Source organism: Protopterus annectens, chromosome 4.part1 (assembly GCF_019279795.1).
Source record: "Protopterus annectens isolate FY-2018-M chromosome 4.part1, PAN1.0, whole genome shotgun sequence".
Taxonomy (NCBI): Eukaryota; Metazoa; Chordata; order Ceratodontiformes; family Protopteridae; genus Protopterus; species Protopterus annectens.
Window position 1 is genome coordinate 926973465 of NC_056734.1, and position 24116 is coordinate 926997580.

Genomic DNA, 24116 nt, shown 5'->3' on the forward strand with positions numbered 1-24116 from the left:
TAACATACAGAAATGTAATGTAAGAAACGCATTCACTGAATTACTACATATTACTACATCAGTACAGGTATTGGCTGAAAGCCCACATTGGCCACCTAGAAAGGCTTCTCTTACAGCTAATCAATTTGCATCAATATCAGCTCCTGCTGTCACCACTTCAAGCAGGGTCCAGTGAGGAAATTGGTTGGGGTGCAGCCTGATCTCTCACTGGGTGTTGCACAGGCAGAGCTAGAAGGTACAGAAGGTTATAGCCCCCTACTGCCCCCCAGATGTTCCTTTACTTTGTGTGTTACTTCCCTCCACGGTTTGTTGCCCAGTTCTCTCCTTCATAAGGGTCCTCTCTTTGCTTTTGTGTCTCTGAATCTACTGTCTTCCTCAACTTTCAGTGTGTCATCACCTCCACTGTTGGCCTTTGTCCATGTTATATGTTTGTACATTTGCCCATGCTTCATACTCCTTTTCTCTTTCTACACCTTTACTTTCAATTACTTCCATACCCAGCTTCCCATTTATGAAAAGACACCTGCCCCCCCCAAAAAAAGACTCTTTCCCTCTTTCCACTCCCATCTTTATAGGTTTATAGGTTCATAGGATGATAGTAGGCTATTGGCCTGGAGGCTCTTAGAAGCCTAGCCAAGGATTTTGCCCATGTTCCCTTAAAGTCAGGACCTATTTCCCCTGTCCAGCAGGGACACAGGTGGGATCCCAGTGGTGTATTTTCTATTTCCCATCCAGTTGTCCATGTTCCTCTTAAAGAGGGCAAGAGAGGTACTCTGCCTGACATGCTGAGGGAGTCTATTTCACAGATGGGGCAGTCTTTGGGACACAACTCTATCCTGCCAACAAGTTCTATTAATGTCACAGACCAGGTTAAGGCCTTCCATGCAGGTTGTGCGAGTGGAGTTTGTCTTACAGATACGCAGCAACTCCATCAAGACTGGGTCTGAAATGGCCATGTATACCAGCCACAGGTCACCTCTGAGCAGTCTGTATGAGATTGAGTAGAGGGACAGGGCTTTTAGCCTATCTGTCTAGTATAGGTGTTTGAAACCCTGGATTTTCCTGGTCAGGATCCTCTGTTGTCTCTCCAACTGCTGCATGTGCTTGGCCAGGTACATGCTGAAGGGAGCATTGTACTCGATAATGGGTCTGATAAGGGAGGAGTGCAGGGAGGTTATGACCTTCTTGTTCCAGGATGAAATACCCTTATTTATGAGGTGGACCACGTAGAAAGCCTTCCGTACAACGGAGGCAATGTGGTGGTCAAAAGTCAGGTTGCTATCAACCTGGGTACCAAGTCCCTCACGACTGATTGCATGCTTGGTACATTGCTATTAATGTGATAATTAGTGGAGATGACATTTTCCCCAAAGGGGATAATGATGCATTTTTTGGCATTCAGTTTGAGGCCATGCTTCTGGCACCAGTCATTAGTTTGGGTAAGTTGCTCTTGGAGGATGGTAACATCACTAGGGGAATTTAAGACAGCACCCAGCTTGCAGATATCTGCAAACTTGGTCAGCCCCAGACCATTTTGGCTTACACCTCAGAAAAGTATATCACAAACAGTAGAGGCCCCAAGACTGATCCTTGGGGTACACCGCTCATTACTGGTCTACTACTAGAGGTGGCTTTCCCTACTTTGACTGAGTGGGTTTCATCAGTGAGCCAGTTAGCTACCCATCTGGTAACATATGGGTTGATGCCTAGCTGGGAGAGTTTCTCTATTATACCTGAGTGGGGAATAGTGTCGAAGGCTTTGGATAGGTCAAGGTAGGCAGTGTGCACCATCTTCCCTCATCCATGGCTTTGATGACTGTTTTGAAGAAGTCAAACAAGTTTAACTGGCATGATCTCCCTTTGACAAAACCAAACTTTGTGGGGTCAAGCATTTGGAGGTTGCAAATGTCCTTGTTTATAAGGACCATAATAATGCATTCCATGGCCTTGCAGATCAGGCTAGTTAGGCTGATGGGCCTATAATTGCCTGGGTCAGTGGATGCTCCATCTTTGTGTAGAGGGATGGCAGTGGCTGTCCTCCATTCAGCTGGGATGAAGCTGGTGCTCAGGCATTGGTTGGATGGGGTGTCTAATGGAGCTGGGAGTTCATGCCTTTACATTTCCTGTTTCTCTTGTGTAGTCTCCTGTGCTTGCAGCCTCTTTTTTCATGTGTCCTTTACACCAATTTCCCATCCCTTTATATGGTCAAAAACAGATTTAAGGATTTAAACATTGCAGTGGTACTTTTAAAGTAGCAAACTTGTTTAGCTGTTATGCCATGTATTAGTGCATGTGCATGCTCTGAGGTCAGTGCTTTCTCTCTGCTTGTCAGTTTTCCATTTCTCACTTATAAGTGTGACTGCAGGGTCTCCACCTTTACTATAGGTTCAATTCATAGCTCAACTAGGTTTACTAACTAGCAGCAAACTGAGCATGCTGATTTCCATCTACGTAACTGATAACGAGTCATGGACAAACTGTACCTACAAGGTACACTGATTGAGATAAATATGTTTTTGAATGCCAGGGCTTGTCTTAAAATTTCCTAAGTGTAAGTTTGCATCAGGACATTTGGATGTATTTTCACTTTAAAATATATCTAATTAAGTAACTTTAAAATTAACTGGAATTTGTGATTTTAACTAATTTGTAGTTACTGCATTAAAAAATGATGTAGTTTGCTTGTTTGTGGTCTCATCTATGTTATATGAGTCTTCTTTTTAATATATTGCTGTTAAATGGTTTGACTGATCTTTTATCACTGCATGAAATGGTTTTAAGCTTTTTCTGTAAGCAAGGTGAAGTTCACACATTTTGGCTTATTGTGGCTATATGTTGCTAATCATACTATAGCCTCTGTAAACTATGTTGTTATTGTGTACCTCTTGTAAAACTCGATTGGTCTGTCTACTGCTTCATATTCTGAATGTAAGAACCTTCAGATTAAGTTATTATAAGAGCTGTTAGAATATGTTCTCTACATCTGATTTTATGTTATGGTATTTGATTGCAAATGCAAGCCTACAATGTTTGCATATGTGATTACAACAATACACCTATTTCCTGCACAAAAGCATACCAACTGTATCTGGTTCCGAACACACTACTTAGCTCACATTACATTTCAACCAAATTATGCATCAACGTGTTTTCATTCACCCCGTGACTCTTATACACATACCAGTCATAACCCACTATAACACAAAACTTGCAGTACACATACACTTTCTGAAGATTCCTTTCAGGCATCTGTCTGAAACTCAACAAAAAGGCAAAACCAACCAGTTTTCAATCTGTCAGCTGCTTACTCTTGTATATACCTGTTACAAACTTCTGAACTGCTAAAAACACCAGTATCTATACCAGAACCTTCTGAAGCTACTGGGAAAATATCTGTACAATACACAGCAAAACTCCAAAACACACATTTTCTTGGTGGGGTCTACCCTCTAATGCTCCCACCCCCAGTGTAGGGGATTTGCCTTTACTTCCCCTTACTTATATGTACTAACTCCATAGTCACATAAATAGGACTACAATAGAAACTTTACTTTAAGGTGAGAGTTGAACACAGCAAGTTTGACTACAGTGCAGATTGTCAGGCATTGCATTTGATTAAATGTGACACACTGCACACATATTGATGCAGTATAAGTTATCAGGTATTACACCTGCTCCCATGTATTTTTACTTGTATATTAGGCAGTGCAATGGTGTTCATTGGGTGGTGCAGTGGTTAGCATTGGTGCCTCACAGGAAGAGGTTCTCCGGTTTTATTCTTGGCTGGGATGCCTTTTGTGTGGAGTCTGCATGCCCTCCCTGCATTTGCATGCTTTTCCTCCCATATTCCAAAGCAATGCATCTGAAGCATTTCTCCCTGGGTCTTCACTGAAAATGGGCTCTGTCCCAATTGAACTTTCCTGGTAAACAAATGTTAAATAAATAAAATAAATGTATATTCTATTTACTCCTTATCTGCCAACCTTTGACCTTTTCACAGTCAGTTTAATATGTTTGCCAGACTGGCAGACTGAATCCCTAGACAAGCCACTGACCTTTCAATTTGTCTGGTCTGATTGCTGCTTTGACCATCTACCTGCATAAATTACACAGCAACTCTGGTTTGCAAGCAACAGCAGCAATAAACTTAGTGGCTTATTCTCTCATAAAGGATTTTGTTCTTCTGTTTCAAATAGAAACAATCAATCTTTCGCAAACACAAATGGACATGAAAGGCTATCTTCTGCTTTCCTACACTAGCATATAGAATCCCCAACATGCAGCCTCTACATATGGCTTTGAGCTTGTAAAACTGCAGTGGTGGGATCATAAAACAAATGACCTTATGTTGATTTTTGCCCTAAGTCTGTTACCTGAAAGTGACACCAGTCATCATCTAATGGGAGGCACAGAGTTATTTTTTTTTATTTTGCCAGTCTTATTTGGTTGTTAGGCTGCTAGACACAGTGAAGATCGGAACATTAATAATTTCAACTTGGTTTTATAGTTCCCTCTCTTTTGACCATTACATGACAATAGATGTAAGGAAATCTTTTTATTTATTATGGATAATTGCAAAAGTAATATCATCAAGGTCTAAAGAGGTAATCATACCCTTATAACCTCCTTCACCCCCTCCTCTAGTGAGTGTATCAATGTAAGTTGCCCATCTTTTGCTCACTCATCCCAGCTCTTCCAGTTTCTAGAACCATTAATCGGTCTTACGTCACCTGAGTCACCGTAAGGGCTTTATCCCTCTGTACTACAGAGCCAGAATTCATTTGTTTTCTAGGAGTAAATGCTAGAGAGTATAGGGTGATGGAGCAGAAAGGGTAACAGAGAAGTGAGCTGATGCATAGTCATCAATGGCTAAAGTACAGCTGAGTAGAATAGTTTTAAGCAATTGTATACAGCAACGGGTCTTAGACTATCCATAGCAGATAGCTTAAAAGTGACTGCATGCTGTGATAACACAGCAGACAGGACGGCTGGAATGAAACTTTTCTGCAAAGAAGTATGGCTGGCAGAAGGATGGCACCATGATTCTATGTGTATCAGAGGTAACATGCATATCTATTGTTATATCTTGCACAAGGTGCCACCTTTCTACTTGCATACCCACAGGGTAGAGTCTGCTGTGTGCTTAACAAATATAATGGTGCAGAACCTGTGCCAGTATCAGTTCCCATTCATAACAGCACACTGAGTTTCATTCAGTAAGGTGAAAACATCACATACAGTTTTAAATACCTATGGTACAGCAGTAGCATTGTTGCCTCACAACAAGAGGTTCTCCTGTTTGATTCTCGGCTGGAGTGCCTTCTGTGTGGAGTCTGCATGTCCTCTCCACGGTCAAGTGGCCTCCAAAAGACATACGTGAATGGGGTTGCCTTCGCTGAAGGTTGGGCGTCAGGCTGGTAACTTGGCACCATAGAAAAAATCAACTGCCAATCATTAGCAGACCGGAGTTCCGCTGTGGCGATCCCTAACTGAGAAAAGCCAAAAAGACAAACAAACCTACAAAGAAATAAAGGAGACAGGAGAACATTCAGGGTTCTGATGCTGTCCCTCAAGAGCCAAGTTTAGAAGAACAGTGGTACACAGACTCTCCAAGATGGTGGAATAAACTCTGCATGATGCCATTTATGCTGCATTTATGTACTATAGATTAGAATATGCAATATGTGCACAATATTCTGTTGCTTTTACTATAAAATCTGGGAGTGCAATCTCAAAACATGTCAGAAAGATGTTTGTATCTGCGAGAGGTAGTTATATTCTATGATATTTGAAATGTGGTAAAGCAAAGTACTTAATACCATTCACATTTACAAAAGATGATGGTCCATTATGTTATGTAAATTTTGATATCTAATTAATGGCATCCATTAAATAATAACACTAACTTTTTCCATGAAACTATACTGACAGTTTTCATAAATATGTAGGTAAACAATACTGGATCCAATTCAGACAATTTGAGCACGAGTTATGAAGTGGCGATTTTTCTGTTGACTACATTTTGTTTCTGCAGTGTCCTTCCCTTGAAAGTATGAGTTTTATGTAAGTTAAAAGCAAGCCTTTAGTTGTGTTGTTTTATGTAATTTAAAAGCAAGCCTTTAGTTGTGTTGTTTTATGTAAGTTAAAAGCAAGCATTTAGTTGTGTTGTTTTATGTAAGTTAAAAGCAGGCCTTTAGTTGTGTTCCCATTATTTTATTTTCCTATAACGTTTGTGATCATGGAATATATGCAGACACTGATGTACAAATGTATAAACTGTTACAACATTGTTTCCTGCAACCATTTAACTTTAGTAATAATTTTGCCATTTCTTTCTTTACAGGAGGAAGAGGAAAAGATGGAGCACCAATCATAACATTTCCAGAATACCCAGGTTTTAATGACCTTCCTGACGAAGACTTCTTAAATGTTATCACCTACCTTACTAGTATTCCAAGGTAAAACAGCCTAGAATACTTTAAATGCTTAACCTTTTTCTATAATGTTGGTAATCATAGTCTGTAACTTTTAATCTTTAAGTTCTGCACACCAGGTTAGTTAATGAGATGTCATGATGGATGAAATGTTAAACCAAGGTCCCATCTGCTTGAACTGGTGATAGTTTAGGTGGATGGAAAAGCTCTTACTGCACTTATTGAAAAAATGAATAGGGAAAATTACCTGGTGCCCTGGGCAAGTGTGCCTTAGGCAGTATGAACACCTCTTTGGGTCTCTCCTGAAAAGAGGACTAACCCAGTCAAGAAATAATAAATAATTAAACAAATAAAATATATCTCAGACAACACTGAAGTCAACCTGTTGGCAGATAGGGAAAGGTTCTCATTTGGAATACTGCCAACAAAGTTTTGACTATAGGAAATGGGGTCATATGGCTAGCTTTGGTGGTGGAGGATTGGGGGGGGCAGAGGTTTGTGCAAGCAGGGATCGACTTTTCCTTGTGATAGGGCAAGGGCATACAATACATCCTTGCCTTAGGAATATCTATTGGAGAAGATCAATAGTTTATTTTGTGTGAAAGATGGGCTTTTGTGGCTATGGGAGTAGTAAGTCATGCACAGCAGCTGTATGTTGGGCATATGTGTTATTTATACAGAATCGGACAACTTCACCAAAAACTAAAAGAAAAAAAATCAGCATATTTGTAACTTTGTTTCATTTCTAATATCTCTCTATCAGTTCAAGTGGTTATTATTATTTTCTAGCTTCTTATACCCAAAAATGACTTGGAAGGGTGCTGCTGTGTTGTGTGATTTTGTTTTGCAGTCAATAATTTCACCTCCTTGATGTCATTTTACAGGGACAGAGAGAAAACCCTGTGATGATTGTCTCATTCACTGTGTTTGTCTCTATGTGTCTGCACCATTTTACAGTGCTACTGTGACTGCCTACTTTTGCCTGTCAGCATTTGCCTATTATTGCATTACTCTGCTTCCTTTGATTTTTATTAGTGCTGTCATTAAGCATTTTAAGACACTTTCCCTTTATTCAGTATCTTACAGATTCCTGTGGAGAGATCTATAGCTTGCCTTCTGAGCAATTATGTATGTAGTAGTCGTAGATATTTTGCACTTCCATGAAAGAAACAGTGCCCCAAATACCAAAACCAGTGATCTAAATCTTCACCAGCAGATAAAATATGCTAGCAAGAGAACTTCATTACACAACACCTCCCCACCTCTGGAATAGAAAATAAACCCTACAATTAAAACAGTATAATACAGAATCTTCCTTTAAAAGGGATCTGGATGCTTAGCTGGGTATTCCAAAATTCATCCTGGGCTTTACTAGCCTAGCCTCCTCAAAAGAGGAGGCATGGCCTAAGGGTGGGCAGTCTTAAATTGTTTTAAGAATTCCTAGAAAAAAAAAGAAAAGCAACATTTGGATATCAGGCTTGAAAAAGTAGCTGGGGTAGTTAATTTCTAACTATTAATTGTAGCTCTGTGTCCATGTTTGAGACATGTGACCCCTGTGATTAGTAGATACTGCTCAGGCTTGTGTTGCACTCACATATTTTTTAATAGTGTAGTTAGAATTGGTGTCTTCTATGTGTTTGACCATTTCTTGCCTTAACTTAAGCCTTCATCTAGACAGCTCAAGGAATAAGATTAACCTACTATTCTGGGCTAAAACAAATATCACAATTTCTGTCCAAGATCCAGAAGTGTAATAGGTAAAGGCATTCTACTGCCACAACTAGAATACAGCTTTCCAGTAATAGTATATGCCTCTAAAAGAAACAAAATCTGCAGGAACATCACACTTTCTCCTTATCATCACTGCAAAACTCTACAGAAAACAAAATAGATCATAATCAAAGATCTGACCTTCTCTTATGTTCCCAAATTTTCAAACTTCTAATCAACCATAGAGTACCTCCACTGGCTGCCTACCTTATAAAAGAGACTGCCACCTTCAACCTTAAAAATCATAGCCATATAGGACCTGCACTACAGGCACCTTAAACAAAGCTCTATTGCACAGATCATTGCTTCTCTGCACTAGGCCTAAATTTAAAGGAATCATTTCCCACACTGACATCAAGGAAATATCTTTTTACCCCCATTCCACCATTAGATCTCATCTACAGAACAATGTTAATGTCTCCTGTCTAGTCACCTTACCTAATCCCAAAGCAAATCTTTCTGTTTTGCACCCGTCTCCTACTTTTCTTTATGAGAATTTCTTCAAACACAGTTTATTCATTAACCGGTATGACTGTATTGCACATAACTGTATATACTTACTCTTTTTGTATACTATACACATTTATATAATTGATTATTTTACATATTAATGAGGTACATACATGCTGTGTTTACCCTCTTTTGTCATCTTAATGACACTGCATACACCTTATTGCCTTCTTCTATTTTTGCCACTGGCTTGAGACTGAAATAGAACAGTTGTGATCAGTAATGTACCCATTTAACAAATTTAAATAAATAAATCATCCCTCCGCAACTTACTGACTTGCCTGAACCATACTATATAATGCAAAAATGCTGTATCAAATTCCACAAGAAGATTATATGCACTTTTATAGAAAATGTGGTACAGGGAAATTGCAAAATCAAATACTGACAGAAAATCAGGACAGTAAGATGAAAATATTTTCCCTTTTATGTGGCACTCTTTAAGTTTGATTAAAGGAAAAGAGAACTATTTATGATAAAAAAATACACTAATGTGTAAATGGAGTGTTCTTTTTCATTTGCATCAGAAAACTAAGCTTGTAATCTTTGTTTTTGTTCAGACTTAGAACTGCAGCTCCAGGCTATATTATTTATCTGATTTGTGATGCTGGTAACCAGTGCCTGACAAGGCACATTTAAATGATGCATTTTTTTCTTATATAACATTTTAACAGATATGCTGAAAGTATAAAACAAAAGATAGCATTCATGGTCCCAGATTTCACAAATGCATAAATGGCATTTGCCACTACTTCTGCTATTATCATCATCATCATCATCATTATTATTGTTTAATGTTTCTGTAGGTAGAACCAATGATCTAACCTATTTTTCTGCCTCCTTAGTTTACATGATATGAGAGATGATGAGCCAGACATAGAAATGAAAATGAAAGATTGAAAAAAATTCAAGCAGAAATAAGTACAAGATAAAATGAATGGAATGATTATAAAATTATGAATTTTTCTGTATGTTGCACTTTTAGTGATGTATTACAGTGAAAGAAAATTACTTTCTGGAAAGAAAAACTTGACATTTTGGTGGAGTTCTGCTTTATAGAGCAACATGTGGAAGTGTATAAAGAAGAAGATGAAAAAAGAGTAGAAGAGTACAGTGGTGTGAGAAATAGGAGCTAAACAATGACATGGTGCATATAATAAAATACTCTACAAAGGAATATGCAAACAAACAACATAGCCTGAAGGTGATTATGGTTTATTTGGGAGTAGTATCCAAACTATTATCAAAGTACTTGAACCAGAAAAACATTACTGGATCAGTTTGTTCTTCTTCATGCTAACCAAAACATACATGGCATGCTACAAACATTTTGGGACAGAATATTATAGCTTACTTAGCTGTCATAAATCTGTTTGATGAACACCATAGATGTAAGTCAAGAAAGTTAATTCAAGTGGGTCACAACTGTCACCATGTTATTAGAAAACAACTTACAACCTGCTGAAAGAAATGGTATTTATAACATTATTTTTTCCTTTTATACATGTTTCACTAAAACGTATACAATTAAAGGTGGTATTCATAGTCCCAGACCTCACAAATGCATAAATGGAATCTGCTAATAGTTCTTTTATGCCTGTGTTTAAATGAGCAAAGTACATTTGAGTGGCACTGGTTTTAGAAGCTCTTAGCCTTCAAACAAAATACCCAGTATAGTTTCACAGTTCTGAATTTTGTGTCACGTAATATAAATGGAGTTTAGTCATGTGAGGAAATGTCTCTACTGTTGTCCTCATGCTTCACATGTATGTAAATTCATGAAGACTGTCTTCTGTTGTTGGCAGGAGGCAGTGTGTGAGCAGTTGTGTGGCTGTCTCACACTTTTCACAATATTTTGTGCTGGGTGTGGCCAAATGCCACTGTCTAGCAGCTGACCAAAAACTTTTTAAAGACATGAATTCAGCTTTTTTAAGGTTGGACAGGGGGTAGTTAGGATAGCCAAAAAAAAGGAGAGTAGATGGGGAAACCACAAAAAGTAATAAATTAAAAGGGATGCTGGAGGAGGTTGGAGAGGATAATTAATATCTTGTTGGTGAAGGCAGAGCTCCTTTTTTTAAATAGATTTTTATAAGGGAAGTTGGGGAAGAAAGAAGGGCAGAGTATCTAGGAAAGAGCAATGGGGAAGAGTTAAGCAATTTTTTTTATCAGTAGCATAAAAGACAGATAAAGCAGACAGGAACAGTATTTTGGCTGACAATTGAAGGGGAGACAAACATACAACTGGTGGGGCAGACACAAAGGGTATGATGAAGAGGGTTTCACAATCAGTGTCATCTCATTCCTGATAGCCTCAAATATATCCTCGTCATAATGGTCCTGGATAGAGTGGCCCTGTTAACAGCTAGGGTTGGGAGAAGGGGGCAACTGCCCGGAGTGCAAAGTGATAGGGGGAACAATCAGTCATCCAAGAATGATCCTGAATGTTCTTTAGTGCATACCAGCTTTCAAAAGCTGGTATTGCATTTGCAGTCAGACTCAAACACTGTAGCACTGCCTGAGAAGTCTAAACTGTAGCAACTGCTTGCTACAAACTAAAAAAAAAAAAAGATTTGTTTCTATTTTAACTAAAAATTGAGCACATATATATTTATTTATATATATATTTATTTCATTTTTTGTGCTGCACAGCACTCTTCCAATGTTGGTGATATCTTACAGGCTAAGGATACAAGTGAGCATACTATCAACATACATGTTCCATCAATGTTTTCTGATGCTATTATTTTCTGGTTGCTACTGTGATAACTGCTTAAATAGCACTGTGCCATGTGGTCTGCCTCTTTCAGTGGCAGTTGTGAAGTTCTTTAACATCCAACTGTAACCACAAGGTTTTTGTAACCCGCGTTCCAATTTTCACAACCACTGTTTAAAGCATTGCCTGTATGTTTTTTTATGGGCACTGCTGTAACTGATATACTGCTTTCTATGTAAGTATTTCTGGGGCTGGTCTCTATTATATCTACTTTGTTAGTTACAACAAATGTACTGAAGAGGTGTTAACTGAAGAGGATAGTGCAGTTGATATAGAGTGCCTTTTGTAAAGTGTTTTTACTTGCTATACAGTATTCTACTTACTGCCTCTTGTCTACTTAAGCTGCTTTGTTTGTAGAGCTAATTTTGTTTAAATTAACTGATATGTACTGTGCTGTTGTGTTTTTATTCGTAAACTTGTATACACACCCCTAAAGGGCTTACAGTAACCAATGTCTATTGATTGCATTTTGTAAAATGATTTACTGTATATATTGTGTTCTACTTCTGCCTCATTTCTGATACTTCTGCTGTACTAATCTGCCTTCTCTTAGGGCCTCCTACTTTCCTTTCTCATCCACCCCCCATCTTTGTTGTTGCTTCACTCCATCAAAGCTCTTTTTATTAACAACCCTGTCTGCTATCCTCCCTGTCTAGTTCTGCTATTACTAGGCTGAGACACTTCCTTAGCGGTCATGTATCTTCTGTCCTGCATCTCTCCTAAAACCCCTGTCCTAACATTTTTTTTCCTCTTACAGCTGCTGTTCCCAATTTCCCAGTGAGCACACCTGACTAACCCTGCTTAACTGGATCCCACACCCCTTTGCAGCTTCCTTGTGGCAAGAAATACAAGCATTCATCTCACCTGCAGGGAAACTATTAATGTCATTAATCTTCCTGCTGTACTAGGCAAGTTTCTGTAGTGAAACACTTTAGTGATTATCTGACTAGTGAAACGTTCACTACCTCAGTTAAATAGTGTTGGACTCCCCTACCCTTTCTCCTGAACTTTCTTCCTCCATTCTTCTCTCTTTTTAGCAACTGCTAATATCAAGAGCTGCAAAACTATACAGACCTAATAAAGCAGCATGTGTTAGGTTGCTATTACATCTGTTTTTCTTACCTCTAGGAAGTGCCTACTCTTAACTGCTCCACTGTCTTGAGGCACACATTGTTCACTGATTGTTTCTACTGTGGTTTGACTATCTGCCTCAAGGTTTCTGCCTGCTCTGTTCACCTTCACTCCGCTCATGTTCACTCCGCTCCCCTATCTTATGTTTCATTCTTTTTCTCCTCAACTAAAATGTGAGATGGGGTGGAACACAGAAACAGGAATTGATTTGCTGATTGGCTTCTGCATTTCATGAGATCACATTTATTTATTTTTTGCTCTTTTATAAAAAAAGCTCAGGCAAGAGTGAGAGGGTATATATCTGGTTACCTACTGGTTAGTAGGCCACTGCCAGGACAAGAAACAGACTTTTTATGCTTTTGCTCTTCAAATAAAGAACTGGGGAGGCAGAGATCCACTACTGAAAAAGTCCCATGTGCTACAAAAGCCTGCTATGCCTCTGCTTGATGATGATGGGTTATGGCCTCTGGTGGCTCAGTGTTTGGAGCCCAATGGGACAGTGAGTCTTGCAGCTGCTGGGGGAGGAGGAAGTGTTCATACAGGCTCTATCCCCTCTCCATTGCTTTCTCTATCACTGCCTCCACCAGGGAGCTAAGGGTGCTGTCTCTCCCAGTTGCCATGCACAGGTATATTTACAAGAGTGGAACCATGTTTCCCACCCTGTGAAGCAGGGCAAGGGGTGTTGCTGATCTCTTCTGCATCTGAATTTGCTGCAGATGATGTAACCAGGACATTACTGGACCTGCAGAAAACAGAACAAAAAATAAAAGGGGGAAAAAGAGTCACATGCACATGGAGACAACAAAATGACTCATAATTGTTAAATTGTAAATACTTTTATTTCAATGGGAGCAAAATCAGAGCAGTAATGTTTTATTCAGGAATGTTAAAGGGACAGTAAGTAAGTATATCTTGTATGTAATTCCTTTAATACTAAATACTTAAAAGTACTATTTCCTTAACCATGACCATACCTCTCAACCTCTTAGCACAAGAAATCTGGACAAGGCCAGTAGTAATGGGGGGACAAAGACCCAATAAAAGGGACACATTTTAGATATTGCTCTTATAAACATGGACGCCGGAACTATAGAGCAAGGGGGAGGGGGAGCCCCCATTTTTGCAGATCATCCATACCTCCCAACTGTCCTGAATTACTTCTTTATTTTTGAATTATTTTCATTTTTTGTGCTTTAGCTGACATCAGCGGCTACCAGCCTGTCAGAGTTGAGGCTGGTTTTAAATGCGAGCGGTTTTATTTAGCTGCTGCTGCTTATTTACCTGGAATCAGAGAAGGATTTATTTTCAGAAGCTGCTTGCTGCCTGGGTGAAAGCTGCTGCTTCTCGGAGGACTGAGGACAGAGTCTGCACTGGCTGTTGGGATTTAATGGGAGACGTACCACAGACACATATTATTTTCAGAGTGAGTAAGCTGCTGGGTGAACACAGGTGTGGGTGTGTGTGTGTGTGTGTGTGTGTGTGTGTGTGTGTGTGTGTGTGTGTGTGTATGCTGGGTGAACACAGGTGTGTGTGTGTGTGTGGGTAATAGGTGAACACAGGTGTGTGTGTGTGTGTGTGTGTGTGTGTGTGTGTGTGTGTGTGTGTGTGTGTGTGTGTGTGTGTGTGTGTGCTGGGTGAACAAAGGTGTGGTGTGTGTGCTGGGTGAACACAGGTGTGTGTGTGTGTGCATGTGGGTGTGTGTTTGTGTGTGTGTGTGCTGGGAGAACAAAGGTGTGTGTGCTGGGTGAACACAGGTGTGTGTGTGTGTGTGTGTGTGTGTGTGTGTGTGTGTGTGTGTGTGTGTGTGCTGGGTGAACACAGGTGTGTGTGTGTGTGTGTGTGTGTGTGTGTGTGTGTGTGTGTGTGTGTGTGTGTGTGTGTGTGTGTGTGTGTGTGTGTGTGTGTGTGTGTGTGTGTGTGTGTGAGATGGGTGAAGACAGGTGTGTGTGTGTGTGTGTGTGTGTGTGTGTGTGTGTGTGTGTGTGTGTGTGTGTGCTGGGTGACCACAGGTGTGTGTGTGCGTGTGTGTGTGTGTGTGTGTGTGTGTGTGTGTGTGTGTGTGTGCTGGGTGAACACAGGTGTGTGTGTGTGTGTGTGCGTGTGCTGGGTGAACAAAGGTGTGGTGTGTGTGCTGGGTGAACACAGGTGTGTTTGTGAGTGTGTGTGTGTGTGTGTTGGATGAACATAGGTGTGTGTGTGTGTTTACTGAGTGAACACAGGTCTGTGTGTGTGTGTTTGCTGAGTGAACACAGGTGTGTGTGTGTGTGTGTGTGTGTGTGTGTGTGTGTGTGTGTGTGTATGTATGCTGAGTGAACACAGATGTGTGTGTGCTAGGTGAACACAGGTGTGTGTGTTGGGTGAACACAGGTGTGTGTGTGTGCGTGTGTGTGTTGGGTGAACACAGGTGTGTGTGTGTGTGTGTGTGTGCTGGGTGAACACAGGTGTGTGTGTGTGTGTGTGTGTGTGTGTGTGTGTGTGTGTGTGTGTGTGTGTGTGTGTGTGTGTGTGATTCCTGGGTGAACACAGGTGTGTGTGTGTGTGTGTGTGTGTGTGTGTGTGTGTGTGTGTGTGTGTGTGTGTGTATGTATGTATGCTGAGTGAACACAGATGTGTGTGTGCTAGGTGAACACAGGTGTGTGTGTTGGGTGAACACAGGTGTGTGTGCGTGTGTGTGTTGGGTGAACACAGGTGTGTGTGTGTGTGTGTGTGTGTGTGTGTGTGTGTGTGTGTGTGTGTGTGTGTGTGTGTGTGCTGGGTGAACACAGGTGTGTGTGTGTGTGTGTGTGTGTGTGTGTGTGTGTGTGTGTGTGTGTGTGTGTGATTCCTGGGTGAACACAGGTGTGTGTGTGTGTGTGTGTGTGTGTGTGTGTGTGTGTGCTGGGTGAACACAGGTGTGCGCGTGTTTGTCTGTGCTAGGTGAACACAGGTGTGTGTGTGTGTGTGTGTGTGTGTGTGTGTGTGTGTGTGTGTGTGTGTGTGCTGGGTGAACACAGGTGTGTGTGTGTGTGTGTGTGTGTGTGGGTGAACACAGGTGTGTGTGTGTGTGTGTGTGTGTGTGTGTGTGTGTGCTGGGTGAACACAGGTGTGTGTGTGTGTGCATGTATGCTGAGTGAACACAGGTGTGTTTGTGTGTGTGTGTATGTGTGTGTGTGTGTGTGTGTGTGTGTGTGTGTGTGTGTGTGTGTGCGCGCACGCTCACGCTGGGTGAACACAGGTAGGTGTGTGTGTGTGTGTGTGCTGGGTGAACACAGGTTTTGTGTGTGTGTTTATGTAAAAGCCCCCCATGGAATACATCTGGTGTCTAGAGGTAGTCAGGCTCAAGCCCTGTACCTTGGGTACAGGTAAAAAGAGCCTAAAGTCCCTAGCCACCATCACTTGTGAATTTATGCCTCACATTCTTGTTCTGTTCCTCTGGTTTTCAGGACTGGTAAAAGAAATCATTTTATTCTAGCAATTTTCTAATGTTATAAAATCAGTATTTGAAATGTGTCCCTATTTTGGGGCTGTGTTCCCCCATTATTGGCTTTGTTCTGTATTTTTGTGCTAAGAAGTTGAGAGCTATGGTGAGAAGTGAGAACTGAATTCACTAAATGATATGACAGCTATTTAAGTTTGAATTCCTGTCTTTCAAGAAACTGCTGGTTTAGCTTAGTGGTATATTGCTCTGACTGTTGTGCATAGGGTTCTGGGTTCAAGACTTAGCAGTGAAATGCATGGTGGTAACACATTTTATGCAAGCAACTTTCCAAAATTATACAAGCAATGTTTAAAATCTGTCCCTGGTTTTTGGCCTTTTGCCCCCCCCCCCCCCAATTGATAATAAGTTCAAGAAGCTGTGCAACATGCCTATGGCTTACACTACTGTGAATCTGTTTTTATATATTGTGTGTAGAAGTAGGCAGTTATCATGGAAATGTTCTGAATAGGGCAGTTTTGTCATTATTGGTGCATGCATTTTGCTTCATTGCCTACTGGAAAAATGTTCAAACAATAAATTTAAAATGCAGTTGTGTGTGGAAGTAGACCTTTATGATGGAAATGCTCTGAAGAGGGCAGTTTTGTCATTATTGGTTAATGCATTTTTGTTTCATTGCCTACTGGAAAAATGTTTAAACAATAAATTTAAAATGCGCTCTAACTTAAGTCTAACAAGTGTGCTGTATTATAAGGAATATAATTTAATACAATCAAGAAAGTGAATCAAGGAATGCATACATGTATGCATGGCCCTAAAAATGTGTTTGAAAACAGCCCAGAGGAAAGTGTGAAAGGCTTAAAATCATGGGCAAAGTTTAGGCTTTACTTTTGTTACCAAAGCAATGGATGAAGGTAAAACAGTTCACACCACATTACCTTGACCTGGCCAAGCCTTTTGACACAATCCCCTACTCAGGTGTAGTACAAAAGATGAATAATGTAGGAGCAACCACTTAACATAACCAGCTGCATTGCCAACCTGGCTCACAGGATGCAGGAGATCAAAACAGGGGAAGAGACCAGTCGCCAATGGAGTCCCCCTGGGTTTGGTGCTGAGACTTTTTCTGTTTGGCATATACATCTCAAAAGTAAAAGGAAATACCAAAGGGCTTTGACCAGCTAAGTTTGAGATGACTGCAAGCTAGGAGAAGTTATTGAATCCCCAAATGACTTAACCATCATTCAGGAAAGTTTGTCCCAAATAATAAATGGTGTCAAAATCACAACACTGCCCTCTGAGAACTGATCCAATTGTTTGGCATTTGGGAACTTGTGTGTACAGTGACCTAACTTTTGACCAACATGTGCCCGGAGTCATAGGAAAGCCTTTCTATATTGCACAGCTTATAAACAAATTGATTGTGACTAGATCTAGAGATGTTATTGTCCCCCTTTACAAAGCTCTCATTATGTCAATCATTTTGTATAATGCTCACTTTGGCATGTATCTGTCCAGCCCCATGCAACAATCAGAATACCTTCAGAGATACCTTACTAAAAGGATACAAGTCCTAAACAATAGGTCTTGCATGGACCACCTCAAAGATTTATTACTTTCAGTATCCAACAGAGTGCTTAGTGGTGACATGTCTGGCATACAAAGCATCCTCCGACATAATACAGATGGACCTACTGAACATCAGCAAGTCAAATGGCATCAGAAATGCTCAGTCCAGGTATCTAAACTGAATGTTGTGGAGAGATGGAATATATATCACAGAGGCTAACACTGTTCCGGGACAGACTATCTATAAAAATAAAGCAAAGCTCAGCCATCCATATTCAAATGCAACTTGGATCTAAGGATGGGTAATAGAAAATGTACTCCAGGATTTTCCCTCATGCCACTTATGGATAGAGGCAGTTCCTAAATGCTGCATCCCTTACATGGCCCCATCAAATTATCTATGGTATGATCACAGTTGTTCTCACTAGGGCTAATATACAATTATCAGTCATGGGGATAGCTAAGACCAATCAGAAAATGTTAATTCAAGCACCAAATGGGAATTGGCTAAGCTTAAAATGTCCTCCAAGTGAACCTATGTTGTGGTAGCAAATAGTTATAAAAAAAATTACCCTTTTTAGTTCACTAAGTGCCGCTGTCACCCCCCCCCCCACACACACACACACACACACACCCGTCTTTAACAGCTTCTGGTGCCTATGTTACTAGAGTAAAAGGTTCTTTGTTACCTAACATTTTCTAAACAACATGAAGTCTGAAACTCAAATGTGTGTCATTATTTAATGAACTCAATCCTCTTTGATTTGCCAGAAAACCATAAATTTTATGACGAACAGATCACAACTATAAAGAAAAAATCTGGCCATTCTGTGAAAATCTTGACAGTTGAGAGGTATACCCATGACTGAATAAGTATATGAATTTGTGTAATGAAATTCCATACCCCTTCTGCAATTAATTAAACAGTAAATAGTGACGTGCTGTTTCACATTCAAGTCTTTTACTATTTCAGAATATTCATCATTGCATTACTGCATTTCCTTTACTATGACTGAATAACTATATACATGTCTGTAATAAAACTGCATAACCCATGAATCTGTATTTACAGATCACTTACTATCACTATATATATGACAGCCTGACACGTCACAATCTCTGGTTAAATAATTATTCACTTTTATTTTATTTGTATTTTTTTTTAATTTCCTTCTTGATAATAAACCATACTTACTGGGTAGGGTGACCGTACTGCGGTGGTGGTGCTGCAGTAGCGTTGTCGCCTCACAGTTAGACATTGCCCGTTCGATTCGCAGTTAGAGCGTTTTCTGTGTGGCGACATGCTTGAACGGGTGTTCCTTCGTTGAAGGTTGTGCGTTAGGCCCAGCAAGCCAGCACGTAAAAACTCTACTGCCAATCATTAGCGGACCGGAGTTCCGCTGTGGCGACCCCTAACCGGGAAAAGCCAAAAGACAAACAAACTGGGTAGGGGGACCATACTTTTTTGACTCCATTGATACATTGTGCAGTTATGCTCAACCTCTTCTGCAGATGTTACAATCTGATAAAATGAGAGAGAAAAAAAGAGAGAATACTGAGCAAAAATATATTGCAGAGCATGTTAAAATGGCTGCAATATTTAATATTTATACAAAGATTTCCCCTTATAGCTTCACTTACAGCTTACAATTTCTGCTGAGCAAGCCCACCACCACCACCTTATCCTTCATTTTATTCTGTCCTGTATAACTTCTTCTGGCTATAAAGTAGGGAAGGTTTCTACCCTGCAAAAAAAGAAATGTTATGAATGCCTACAGAAAACTTAGAAAATGCTTTACAACTGAAAAGAAATTGTAAGAGTCAGTACTCAGCTTCTACAGCTGGTACATTCACAGGCACTAAGTCCCTCAGCTGGGGGGTGATGACTGAGGTATTAATCTACTTATTGATGAAAAGTTTGCTGCTATTGCATCTTCGGCAGGCAGTCAATTCCAGATTCTTGCAGGTGTTGCTAAATCTGTAACAACAACTTTCAAGTGTAAGCTGAACTGAATTATTGCCATTAATGTTCACTTTTTTAATATGTGTATTTTGCATTGCTACTATTAATATGATATCACAATAATGTCTTCATTAGCCAGATCTGATACATTATAAAATGTATCAGATCCTAAAGCATCTCATAGAGAGTCGTATGTGGTTCAATAACTCCCCATCCTCTTGGTGTGTGGTACCTCTGAATGTAACATTTGCAGAAGATGAGAAAAGTTTGGAAATCCCCAGTACAACAACTTTACAATAAAGATGAAATGCAACACAAACCCCCGGATTCACCAAGCCCTGCACGGTGTGCAGGAACAGTGCAGGAGCTCCAGGAGTCAATATGTCTGCCGTGCAATCCAGGAATAAGCTGCAGAGACGTGCACGAGCGCTCCTGCACTATTTCTGCACGGACGCAGCTCCTGTATGCAAGTTACCCCATTTGCAGGTGTAAACCATGCAAATGAGGTAAATTTGCGATCCACAAAGCTGGCAGCTGGCTGTGCAGGACTAGTGTAATCTGCAGAAATGTACTCAGTTAATAACCAAGTACATTTCTGCAAACTACAAAACGGAGCCATGACATCTCCAAATAAAGTGTAAAGCATGCTAATGGCCAAATGTATGGCCATTGGCATGGAAAACAGTTAAAAAAAATAAATAACTTTTATTTTTTTTAGCCGATTTTGGCTGTTTAAGTGTAGGGCAGTGGCACGAATTCTAACCAAAATCACTATTTTGCTATTATACTCAATGACAGGCAGAAGACAACATGGCCAGTGAATAGTGGTAGCTAAGGGGAGGAGGCTCAGTGTGGAACCTGTAACTATGCATTAGCAGGCAATCCTATGCAAATGAGGGGAATGATACTGAATCCCAGATTTCCCCTCAGTGCTAGTCAGCACCCAACAGTGTAAGTGAAGGAATAGCTTGGTGCAAGCCTAGGAGTTAGCTGACATCATAGGGGGGTGTCAGGAATATTGTAAGCGGATTGGTGCCCTGTGGCTCGGGTTTTCCCTTAACTTAGCAGAGCTAAGCAAGAGGGTGTGTCTGAGGCTGCCTAGCACTCTTTATATTGCCTAAACAGGTGTGTGCGCCGCACACCGGGTTTTAAAGGGAAAAAGAAAAGTAAACCAGGAAATAGCAGCTCTGAGCACATTTGAGCACTGTGTTTGCATGGCACCCCCCCCCCCCCCGGGCTTTAAACAGGAAGGCAATAGGAAGGGAAAACAGTAGTAGGAAGGTAATCAAGGAGAACTAGCATAGCTGGCAGGTGAAATGTATCAGAATCAGTCAATTACACAGGCAGCAGATCAGCCCAGCCCAGAACACTACTATAAACGATGCAAACACCTTTGCCTCTGTTTTTCCCACATACTCCACATTACCGGTGTATACAAGCGGGGAAATTTTAACAAACAAAAACAACAAAATGATAGGGGCTGCAGTAGCTATCATACATCAACATGTGGAAGAGGCTGAGGGTGGTGAGGATGAGAATGCTGTTGACCAATCCACAGTGAGGAGACAGAGAAGAGTGTACAGACCTAGGGTAACTTACCAGGGGCTACATGAGCTGCAGATAGTGGAGCACTATAGAGTGGACAGGGACCTCCTACAGCAAATTGTTGACCTGTGCCGGCCACGCCTGACACACAGAACTAACAGAGGGGAACCCATCCCATTGGATACCAAGATATGTGTAGGCCTAAGAGTACCTTCCAAAGGCCATCTGGGGATATCATGGGGATCTCACAGGCATCAGCATCCAGGGTACTCCACCAGTTCCTGGATGCCATGTCAGCACATGCCGGTGAGCATGTATATTTCCCCAATACTCGTGAAGTGTTGACCAGCAATATGCATCTCTTCCACCAAATAGCAGAATACCTGGAGGTAGTAGGTGCTATAGACTGCATGCACATATGCATCAAAACACCACCCGGTGAGCAGGGTAGGGTCTACATCAACCACAAGGGCTTCCCCTCTATCAACTGCCAGGTCATGTGCGATGCCCAGGGCATTATAATGAATGTGTGTGCTGGCTGCCCTGGAAGCTATCACAATTCCCACATCTGGCATCTGAAGCAGCTATACCAGAGATTTGCCAATGGGGACATACCTTAAGGTCACCTAGTGGGGGATGCTGGTTACGCACTGGAGCCGTGGCTCATGACACTCATCAGAAATGCACACACACCCGAACAAGATCTCCATAATGAGGCATATGCACAGACCAGAATTATAATAGAGCATGTGTTTGGCATGCTCAAATCATGGTTCCTGTGCCTGGACACATCCGGTGGAGCCTTGCAGTACTCACCAGCTACATGCACTCAAATTGTCATCATATGTGCCATGCTACACAATATGATCCTGTGGAAACAGCTACAGCAGGAACAGCATTGGGCAGGGTCACACAGCCCCCCACCATTGCCAAGGCCTGCACAGGCACAGAGTGACTCAGAGGAGGATCAGCCTGAGCCTGCCCCAGTAGGCAGAAGGAGGTATGGCCTTGGCAAAGAGGCAACACATAGCAAATACACTGACACAGTAGGGACCTGGGGAATGACACCTCTCTCTGACTCTCACATACAGTAAAAGGGATGCCAAACATGACACTACCTGTGCTCAACCATGTATAGAGAGTGTACTATGTGCATCCAACATAGGCAGCCCTCCAGCACTATCCTCAATACTGGCACAGCCGCAAGGTAAGTCACTCTTCTTACCAATAGCTGAATGGAGTAGTATGTGTTGTTACTTGTATCTATGGTATGGATGTGAGCATGCAAGGGAATTGGGTGGCTGAATGGGATGCCAGCAGATAGTAGACACCTATAGTGGCAGCATGAGATCTGTAACATATACTTGTGTCACTATAATAGCCAGTACTACACATGGTGAAAAACCCACTGCAGGAAATTTGCTGGGCCACATGTGTGTCCATATGACACACACATGCCAGTCAGGGAGGTTCCCATACCCAACAACAGTCTCAGCCAGCAGGACAGGTGTAGACAAACACAAACAAAGGCTGTGCTAAGGCCTCTGAATGATGGCTATGGGTAACCCCCCCCCCAGGCCTACACATACAGACTTCATCAGGTCAGGCAGTGGGATGTTAGTTCTGAAGGGTAAGAAGTCAGAAACTGATATGTAGGTAAATCAAACCTAAGACCTGTAGTACACTGATATGCCTCTAGTCAGCATGATAGGTTAGAATACAGAATGAAATGGAGTACCTGACATACCAGTACAGTCATTGAAAATGTGTACAAGTGTCAGGTGTGCCCCCCCAATCCTATGTAGAAATGTAGAAACGGTCAGGTGTGTCCCCCCAATCCTATGTAGAAACGGTCAGGTGTGCCCCCACAATCCTATGTAGAAATGTAGAAACAGTCAGGTGTCCCCCCCAATCCGGTGTAGAAATGTAGAAACATGTATGTGTAGATATAATACCAGTGGAGCACAGATGACCTGAGGTAGCAAAGGTAGCAGGATAGATTGTAGCATTTATACAATATGCAGGTATCCGTGTGTTAGGTCGGTGTGTGTTTTATATTTCTGTGAGAGTGGTCAGTATGTATGCATGGTGAGGTTTGACCTGGTGGTCATTGCCCAGTACTGCCAATGACAGGGCCAAGTCCTCATAACTGCAGTGCCAAACACAATGCTCCTCAGTATAACACATTCTAGCAGTAAGCCACTGTAAATGTATGGAAGTAATATGTGACACCATCTGAAAGATGGACATGGCATGACTGTTGGGCCAGATATACAAGCAGTACACTGGGGGAAAGTACCTCACACAGTGTATAATGTGTAACCGTGAAATGGACACACCCTTGGAATTGTACATACAGGTTTGCATCACATTATCTGGGCTTCTGTTGTCTGGCCAAACATTCGCAAATCACAAAGGTCATAGGAATGATGTATTGAGAAACAGCTGATGTCCCTGCACAAGCCAGCATAAGTGGCATGCCCCATGCATATCTGTGAGTCAGATGCAAGTAGTGTCCATAGCACATATGCACCCAGCTCACCCAACCACTACCCACAGGTACCTCTCCGGTCTTACTCCTGCTGTTGGGAGTTGGAACAATATGACCCCCACCTTTGTATGGCAATAGCAAAAGAATGCAGCATGCATTAAAGGTGTCCCATGCAGGTTTGTCCCTAGCTGTAAGCAGCACCCTGCCAGCATCCACACCATCTGATCAACACTGACAGAAGGTATTGGCATGAACACCTAGCACACCTACCCTGTCACCCCAGGGGAATATACTGTATGGCAGTCTGGTACTGTAGGACTAACAGAATGTAATGGCCTGCTACAGCTGGCGTGCATCACTACCAAATGGAGTACAGTCCTCTACCAAAGGCCTGCATCTCACCCATACTTCCAATGTATGTTATGTCATGGACTCCCAAATAACAACATAACACAGTCCACAGAACCCATATGTAAGGCCATGTGGACAAACCACAGTAACATGTCCACCATGTC

General features: G+C 41.4%; 1 protein-coding gene across 4 annotated transcripts in view; it reads left to right on the forward strand.

Moving 5' to 3' along the window:
• The window catches only part of LOC122801123 (guanine nucleotide exchange factor DBS-like), a 3406519-nt gene that overhangs the window by 704095 nt on the left and 2678308 nt on the right, over nucleotides 1-24116 (forward strand). For all 4 annotated transcript variants that reach the window (XM_044070650.1, XM_044070651.1, XM_044070652.1 and 1 more), the window contains exon 3: nucleotides 6344-6458. In XM_044070650.1, coding sequence (XP_043926585.1) covers nucleotides 6344-6458 — 115 coding nt within the window. The remainder of the gene's footprint in view (nucleotides 1-6343; nucleotides 6459-24116) is intronic.